This window comes from Cucumis melo, chromosome 8, assembly GCF_025177605.1.
Source record: "Cucumis melo cultivar AY chromosome 8, USDA_Cmelo_AY_1.0, whole genome shotgun sequence".
Lineage (NCBI taxonomy): Eukaryota > Viridiplantae > Streptophyta > Magnoliopsida > Cucurbitales > Cucurbitaceae > Cucumis > Cucumis melo.
In genome coordinates, this window is record NC_066864.1 from 8,194,631 (window position 1) to 8,204,129 (window position 9,499).

Sequence of the window (9,499 nt, forward strand, 5' to 3'; positions counted from 1 at the left end):
AATTCAATGTTTCTTTAAAATAGGTAAAATTAGAAACAAAAAAAAAAAAAAAAAACTTTCAAAGTGGAAAATTAAATTGAAATCATTATTGACTTGATTTTCGCTTTGTAGTTTATAAATATATTTTATCGACCACTAGTTCCCTTAATCTATCTATGTTAGAAATTATATTAAGTCTTACAATAATTTTCACAAGCTAAGTATTAAATCGTTTTATATTTTGAAGTTACACAAGATAATTTGTTAAGGATTAGAGTTTAGAGATGATTAAATTCTTATAAAATTGAAAGTATATATATACTAAATTGTTACCGTTCCAAGTTTGACTACTAAAATATATAATGTTCCATCTTTGAAAGTTTAGAGACTAAAAAGTGAGTTTAATCAAAGATAAATCAAATTTAACTCTAAATTGGACCATAAACCTATATAGTCGTTGCAATTAATTTTTTTGCTAATTTTACTAGAAAACCAAGTAAGAACCTTTCATAACCTTGTTTATTTCAATGGAGTATTTGTAATTCTAGCAAAAAAAAAAAAAAAAAAAATTTAAATCGAAGGTGGTAACATTAAAATATATAATAAGAATGAAGCATATCTACGTCGTACAAAACCTAGTTGTCCTTATTTGAATATCATGAACTAATTTTCCTTTACCTAAAACTTTCTTTACACTCTAGTAGGATATGTAGTTTTTTTAGGCGAAACTAGAGGCAAAGCTAGGAAGGTTAGGGATGTAAACAAACTTAGATAATATATCTAATCGAAGAAGTTAAGGTGAATCAATAGGAAAAAGGAGGAAATTAAACGGTGAGAAGGAGTGATTAAGTTTGTAAATGCTTGCGTTAATAATTCTTCATTATTTTGTTATCATAATTGATTTTCCCTTTGGTGGGGTTTGCTTTGGATTGTTTTTCTTTCTTCAACTCTCTCAACATTTCTCACAAAATTGTGTAAATGTTGACTTTAATTACTATCAACATCTTTTAGGCCAACACTTTCCTATATACACACACACAAATATATATATATAAACAAGTAAAATGGTAGACTCTTTTTAAAAAATATAATAAAATGACAAACTATTTATACAAAACAATTCTAAAAATGAAAAAAACCCACAAGCAAAATACAAAAAATGTCTCGTCAACAACGCACGTAATATATTTGGTAACACGCGTAATATATTTGGTTATAGGATCATTTAATTAATTGAGTTATATGATTGTTTAGATTTAGTTGTTTTTTTTTTCATAATTTGGTACATGATTGTTTAAATTTGGTTAAACGATTTTTTAAAAAAAAAAGAGAGAAAAAGAAGAAAGAAAATAAAAAGAGAAAAAGAAGAAAGACAATTTAAATGACTTAAAAAATGAAGAAGGAAAGAAGAAAGTTGAAATGATAAACCTGAAATATTTAGAAAATGACAAATTTTATAACATTATTGTTATTTTAAAACTTTCATTTTCTTGTTTAATATGTTCTTAAACTTTTAATTCCTTTCAAATTACTTTTTAATATATCTGGTATTTAATTTTTTTCATGATACAAACTAGGATAAATAATTAAAATGTTAAGATTCTCTAAAATATGAATTAAGTTAGAGAAATCTTTATCATGACTAATATTACACACTTTTAAATTAAGAATTTGTTGAACTATTTAAAATTTAAGAACTTATCATATACATTTTAAAGTTTATATCTTTAATTTAATCGATTCATAAACTAATTTTCTTTCCTAAATTTAGAGACTAATTATAATTTATAATTTTATATGTTGTGCTTAAAGTTAAAGCTCATAAACTAATTTTATAATTTATAATTTCAATTTTCGACCACTTCGTAATTTTTAAGCTGTTGCGAACCGGTTTTAGACCGGGTTCGTATAAATCGAAGTTATCGAACCGATCAACCAATAGCCAAAGGAACTTTCCCCATCAATCGTCTCAACTCTCAACTTCAACACCGTCGCTGGACCTTTGCGAACCCTAACTCGCACAGATCAGGAGGAGAGAAGTTTAGATTAGGATCACCATGAATTCTGCAGCGCGTCGGAGCGGAGGAGGCCTTCTTGAAGGGTTCTACAGAGTTATTATGCGCCGGAATTCCGTTTATGTCACCTTCATTATCGCCGGCGCTTTCGTTGGAGAGCGGGTAAGGATCTGAAATCATCTCTGTATTGTGTACCGGATTTACTCTTTTGGTTTCTTTAGCCATCTTCTTGCTGAGGGATAGAGCGCTGTGAGAAGGAAAATGCAATTTTAGTGGGTAATAGATTGTATTACGTTGCCGATTGGTTTATCGGGATTAACGAGATTGGGATGTAGAAACCATTTAAATTTGTCGAAATGTTGGAATCTTAATTGAACTGGTTTGTTAATGTCCTATTGATGATGTAAATTCGAATCGATTACTCCATTGCTGAAAAGAAGAGAAACTTGGACGGTTTGACCAGGACTCGGTTCTGGAAGTAACTCAGCTACTGATTATGGGGCTGTGAGGAGATCTCTGGGGCTTGAATGTTGAATATGATATTTTGAATATCTAAGGATATGCTCGTTTATTTTCATGTAAATTCGTTCCCGCCAAATGAACACTGTAGAGTTTCAGGGTTTTTTTTTTTTTTTTTGGATTACGCAGTTGGCTTGCTTATCCCTCGATGCTAAGAAACTTTTCCTTTATTCTTCGGGTAGCTCGTTAACTCACCATTTTGGAGTTTGAGAATGTTGCCAACTGTTTTTGCATTCATTCCTCTTTACCGTTTGCTGGGATATGCATTCCATTATTTGCTACAAAACTATTTGGGGTTCCTTTGGTTATTTTTTAAATTTAAACTATTTTTTGATATCTGGGTGTTGTAAGATTATGAGCATCAGTATTAGCTTTCTTACTGTTTTTGGCTTTTCTGCTGTAGGCTGTGGATTATGGAGTCCAGAAACTCTGGGAATACAACAATGTTGGGGTATGGCATAACTATATTGTTTTTTTTTCGTTAATGTCTTTTTTCCTCCCCATTTAATTTGAGATTTCTATTTCTCAATTCCACACTGGTTCTGAATTTGTTAATTAGAGTGTCAGATAGTGGTTATCGAGCTTCTATGGAACTGTTATGGAACTGAAGTTAAAAATCACTACCTCTTTCACATATCATATTGAACATTAAGTTGCTTTCTGAATTGGACTAATTTGTCAACGATTTTTTGTTTATTATTCCCATTTTTTCTCAAATTGTACTATAATGCTTATAAAATTGTTGATTTATTTTTTCTTTTTATATATTGTTATGGAACATATGAACCAAAACTATAAAGGTAGCATTTTCATTGATGTTTTAAAATGTTGAAACAAGAAGAGAACGAGATACCAATTAATAGGAAATTGGAAATCTTTTTGGAAAAGATAGAAATGAGAAAGGGGATAGATTATTAAATTTATATATTTTTTAACTCGGTCAATAAGGGGCATTGTAAATAGTAAAGGGCTCAAGGGAATGATTTTATTTTTAATTATGGTGGCCAACCATATGAGATTTGATGTACCACGAATTACCTCGAGAGCTATATATGTATTAGGGCCAGGTGGTTGTGTTGTAAGAATAGTCGAGGTTTATGTGGTAGTTTTTTTTGTGAAAATAGTCAAGGTTTGTGCAAGTTAGGCTGGACACTCACCGATATCATAGTGTGTTTCTTAAGAAATGAAAATGAGGAACTGAAAGAAAATGAATATCTCAACTATGGTCTGCCCATCTGTTTAGTTTTTGTTTTCTCCACCCTGTTCAACTTTCCTTGTACACTTCGTGTTACTGGAGGTGTTTATTGGTAATGGGGATACATAATTTATTAATTTTTGCTAATGTAGTTGCCAAATGTATGAGATAAAACTTCAACCTGGAAACATATTACTATGAGCATCGTTTGTGGCTGAATGTTAGCTTTTAATTTTGATCGTGTTGCCCCTTTTTGCTGCAGAAACGGTACGAGGACATTTCAGTTTTGGGTCAAAGACCATCAGAAGAATGAGTCTCCTTGATTATTGGTTATGGCCATTTTATTGTCATAAACAACGAGTCATCTGATTTATATTTTTTGAAATAAGTTTTACATGTCGGATTTAGCCCACCTTATATATTGACTTTTGAGCATGGTGGTCTTTTGATGTTGGTTCTTGTTATTCCTGTTCATTTATGAAATTACCAATCAAATGTTCCTGTTTTATCAGGCTATATTACATAACAAATCGTGGTGGGTGTATCTATTTTCATAAACTTACAAGTACACGATTAAATTGTTGGATCGCTGTACGATGAAATTTTAGGTGCTTATTCCACATACATCTGAACCATTTTTGATTTCCCTAATAAAAGTGGCTTCATCTTGTGCACTTTTATCAAATTTCATACTTACCAGGCTAGACTTCTCGAATGCATCATATTTGTTTACCAAGATCATTTGGTTAGGGACAGATGGTAGAGAGAAGGAAGTGATATGTGCAAGGCTTTAATAAAGACACGAAAGACAACTCTCCAAAAGAAAACTTGGGAATGGATCCCATTGAAAAATAAAGACATGAAAGACAGGATAAAATCTTTGAGGAGAATGTTCTCTGTAACATTATCCGATTTTCTCTCTTTTCCCTTTCAAGAATACAGTATACATTTGATTTAACTCATCCCACCCCAATATAGAAGGACAGGCAAAGTGTAGATTGTCAAATGTGAGAACCTCCATAGTACGAAATCATGAATATCAGTATGCTTGAAGTGCACGATAGCGTTGCTTGCCCCAGTTCTAAATGGGTAATGATTTTGCTTTTCATCCTCCGTTTACACAGTTATTGCCAAGTATGTTAAATATAATTTCTTCTTTAAATGGGTTGGATATTCAACATTGATTACGAAGCATCTGGCAGAGAGAAGGTGGCACCTCACTCAAACTCGAACTTGATTTGGCTTTGCAACTAGTCGACTTGTTATCAGATGTTGCAGAAATGAGGTATGAACTTGTCCAACATCTCGTCCACAAAGCTGTAAGAATGCCCTTCTTACAATAATTTGATTATTGAAACAAGCTCGATTACAAACTAGTAGTCAATAGGTCCAGCATGGTAGAAACCCAGGGTATTTGAGAGGGATGTGCTTCTAATCTCTCCAACCTTAGAGATTTTGGTCTATCCAAATACAAGCATGCAAGAAAAGCACATGATGTGTAAACAAACATTCTAACGTTCTAACATCCAATGTCCCCCTGTCCACTCCCTTTATTACCAGTCGTAAAATGGGAATTGACGATCAGGAGCTATCTATTTCCTTGGTGTTAGAAGCCACCTTGTCCTCAAGATAGAAAATGGAACTTATGCCTAACCTTGATTCTTGTTTCTCTCAAGTTTAACCACGTAATGTGTGATTCGTCGTTTTCTCGTAGAGCCTCCACAACAATCACCAACCTATAGAAAAATTTTCAGTCCAGAGAGTAAAAGGAAGGTTGTTTATTTTGCCCCATAGGAACTCACCATCTCATCTCTCGAATAATTTTGAAAGGATTAAACATAAACATAAGTTTGCCCAATGAGGTCCAATCATTGTGGGTACACCAACTGTGATGCCATTTCCTTAGTCGCTCCAATTCGGAAGAAAAAAAAAAAAAAAACTGTGATGCCATTTCAACTAAGCATTAGACAGTGCACAATGGCTTTTATCATCCTGGAAAGTGTTGATAGATTTTTCCCCTCTTCCCTTCACATTCAAATACAAGACCAACCCAAGATCCACAAGCAATGACATCAAGTTGTATTTACAAATTATCATATGTCAGAACAAAGCAAAGCTCAACCCTTTTGATTTTTAATTTCTTTCTACAATTGTTTTCTAGTGTTCTTTTCCTTTATGTAGTGATTATTTTTTATACTCAATCCAATTAGCATGTTGAATTGAAGAAAAGAAAAGGGGAAAAAATTGCATTACTAGTGTAACGATTTGGACATAGTTTTAGGGGCCTATCCTTGGTGGTATACACTTCAATGAAAAACAATTATAAAAAAAAAAATCAGAAAATATCTAAATTTATAAATATAATTTTTTTTATTTTTATATTATATTTAAATTGGTACATCTTTGTTCTGTTTTATTTACATTTCATGGTTTAATGATATAATGAAAGTATCGACTCAATCTTTATATCAATGTTGACTAGAGATTGAGATGTGGACCATGGACCTCCTTCGAAACACTTGTATGCGTGTATTTATAAACCAGAGGGTATGAGTTTTCACATTATAACCCTAAACTCTTTTGGGGTATTTGTCTTCCCATATAGAGCGAGAATAAAGCTCTTCTTTCTCATGAATCTAGTTACAAGTTTGAGTAGACCGTCTATTTTTGTCAAAATTGTAGGGTTATTATATCATAGTATCGTACAAATACACAGTGAATTTTTCTAATTTTAATTTTGAAATAAATTCATAAAAGAGTTTACTCGTGACTCTAACTTATTGAGATGTATTCAAGTTAACGGGTGATTAGCAAGTGAAATAGAATCACCAAAATTTCAAGTATTCAAACTACTGAAAAACATTAGGATATAATGGATTTGTTAGGATAAGAAGGTATTAATTTTGGCCTAATACTTTTGTAGGGATAATAACAATTGAAAGCCCCACTTTCAATAATTTACCTTTACTTTTACCTTAGAGAGGAAATTTGTAATTATGAAATTGGGATGCCATTAATTTAGTTGGAGAGATTAATTAATTGACTTGATCAACCATTTGAAACACTAAATGCCCATTTTGATAATGAAAAATTTGGCACTATAATCCCTCTTGCCCATTATGGAGCTAATAAGCATCACACCACCATATTTTTCAATAATTATACTTATGGAAAAAACAAAAAAAGGTTTTATTATGCTAATATGACTCATTAATCGTCTTTCCTCCTTATCTTATTTTCTCTTTGATAATTTTACAAAACATCTCTACCAAATAACCCATTTTAGAATTTTCTTTAATACCAAATTTGTAAGAAAAAAAAAAGGGTTGAAATTGAAATCACAGATTAACCATTAATATAATATCATAACCACAAATTCATTTATGTTGCCAATTTTGAATGGTATACCACTTCTTAAATATTTGTTTTATTTTATAATTTATAAGAACACTACCACAAGTTTATGTGTAACTATTTAAAGATTATCTTGATTAGAATTCATGACAAGCATTTTATGTTATTGTTTTGCACGATAAGATATCAATAGTAATAACACTTCAAAAATGTCATAGTTGTGAACTATTATTGCTGAATTTGCTATACTAATTATCATGGTCATTAATTCACTAAAATCGTTATAAGTATTAACAATAGAAAAAAATGTCAAAAAGAATATATAGTAAGTCAAGAATATTAAATTAAGACAAATATTATTTGAAGCCTATAATTGTACATTGACATGCATTTTTCTAATTGTCGTAAGAGTTCATATTATAACACTTTTATTTATATTTTCAATAAAATTTGAGATATTTTTGTTAAATGTTATAGAACTACCTGTAATAAAATAAAAAATGTTCTTTTGGACCGTAATATTATGCATAATCTTCACCGTCAACGAATACTTATTACAACATAAAAAAAAAAAAATATAAAATTTGAATCATCGAGATAAAAGTGATATTTTAACATTTATATGAATTAAGGTGAAAAACTTTTGTAAATATAATGAAGTTTTGTTATATTTTTTAAAAGATTCGAATCAATACAGTATCATTTTGATTTGATTAATTAAAAGACGTTAACGTATTATTTTTGTTCATGTTGATCTCTGATCACCCTTTGTCTTCGATATCTAGTATAGAATTGAACATCTAAACAAAAATTGTAGGCTCAACTTACCTATTTAAATTGAAAAAACTACATGAAAGCGAAAGCGAAGGTGTAATGTATACAAATCTCATATATATATATATATATATATATATATATCTTTTGAAGAAAAAAAAGACCAACTACTATGTTGTATGTATATTTATTTGTAACTTTAGAAATAAACCAAGAAGAAAACAAAGAAAAATTCAAATTTCAATATGTTTAAAAAGAAGAAAAGGAAAGAAAACCCAAAACCAAACCTAGCAATAAACCAAATTGAACATGAACATATATCTATTGGTTCTGACATTAACTTGGTTCATTTATCGATAAAATTGAGCGGTTGGATTGGTTCCTCATTGACTCTATTTTAAAAAGAAGTACTAAACCGACTTGACCTAGTGGTTGGTTCATATTCATCATGAACTCAACCAAAATGGATAAGTCACGGTTCAATTCAAGTAAAGGGAAGCAAAAGGAAAAAGGAGAAAAAGAAGAAAGTGAAATTATATGACAAAAACTTTCTTGTTTTCATTATCTATCTTTAAAGTTTGTTATACACTTTAATCTGTATATAAAGAGAAAACAAAAAAAAAAAAGAAAAAGAAGAAAGAAAGGAAACCGGACGGAGTTGGGTAAAACTAACTAACTAGCAAGCAACTTCACTTTCCGGTATACTTTCAAGAACCGGTTTCCATCTTTGTAACTCCGATTCTTCATCTTCTTCTTCTTCTTCTTCCTCCATTTCTGATCTGCTACTAATTTCTCCACATCCATTTTTGATCTTACAAATCATTTCCTCTGCCGAAATTCCTCCTCTTTCAACCATTTCTTGCAGCTCCTTTTTCGTCATAACCACTTTTATTCTCACCACCCCTCCGCCGGTGGTGGCGCTGGTGGTTTCCTTCTCCGGTTCAGCGAACCTGACCGCTTTCTTGGGCTTTTTCTCTTGTGGTTCTTTGGGTATGAGAAAATAGAGGTGGCCGGAGAGGAGCTTGGCGGTTCGGTGGAGATGGTGAGTGACGGGAACGGCGTCGGAGATTTCGTGGCCGGAGAAATCTGAGAGGACTTGGAAAACTCTGGTGGGGGACTTGTATTCGAGGATTTTTCCGTCGGTTTTCATGATTCTGATGGGTTTATGATCGACGAACAAACAATTACAGTTGCCCATTTTGATTTGAACGTGAAGATGGAAGAAAAGGGGAAATTGGGAAGTGATTGATGAATTGATTTCTTTGTGTGGAAGTGAAGAAGGGAGGAGGAAGTAGTAGTGGGGTTGATTTAGGAGTGGTATTTAAAGATGATTTTATGACTTCTTGCCCTTATTTGTTTTCTATTATTACACATTATGCCCTTCCCCCCATTTTCTCTCTCCAAATTCGAGACTTTATTGGGACTGAGACCTCTTTATTTATTGACTCCAAAACTTTTGTTTTAATCCAAAATTTGACATCTCATCTTTGGTTATTCCTTTCATGGACTCTTTACAAACAAACCCCATCTCCCAAACAAACTCATCCATCAACCTTTCTGGGTACAACTCTTAGATCCTTTTGGTTGGATTGGATTCACAACAAAAATGAAGATGACAAAATCTTTTCCCTTACATTGATTCAACAATCCAAAGTCATTTTCT

The 9,499-nt window shown here is 31.6% G+C and overlaps 2 protein-coding genes across 2 annotated transcripts; one reads left to right on the plus strand and one right to left on the minus strand.

The window, feature by feature from the left end:
- The first annotated feature begins 1,831 nt into the window (after nucleotides 1–1,831).
- Nucleotides 1,832–4,238, plus strand: LOC103500901 (cytochrome b-c1 complex subunit 9-like). The gene is made up of 3 exons (XM_008464352.3): nucleotides 1,832–2,156; nucleotides 2,917–2,964; nucleotides 3,971–4,238. The coding sequence occupies exons 1-3, from the start codon at nucleotides 2,037–2,039 to the stop codon at nucleotides 4,019–4,021; spliced, it is 219 nt and encodes a 72-aa protein (XP_008462574.1). The 5' UTR covers nucleotides 1,832–2,036; the 3' UTR covers nucleotides 4,022–4,238.
- A 4,131-nt stretch (nucleotides 4,239–8,369) lies between these two features.
- On the minus strand, nucleotides 8,370–9,144 carry LOC103500900 (uncharacterized). The gene has a single exon (XM_008464351.3). It carries the CDS (start codon nucleotides 9,032–9,034, stop codon nucleotides 8,513–8,515), a length of 522 nt encoding a protein of 173 aa, XP_008462573.2. The 5' UTR covers nucleotides 9,035–9,144; the 3' UTR covers nucleotides 8,370–8,512.
- Between the last annotated feature and the right edge of the window lie 355 nt (nucleotides 9,145–9,499).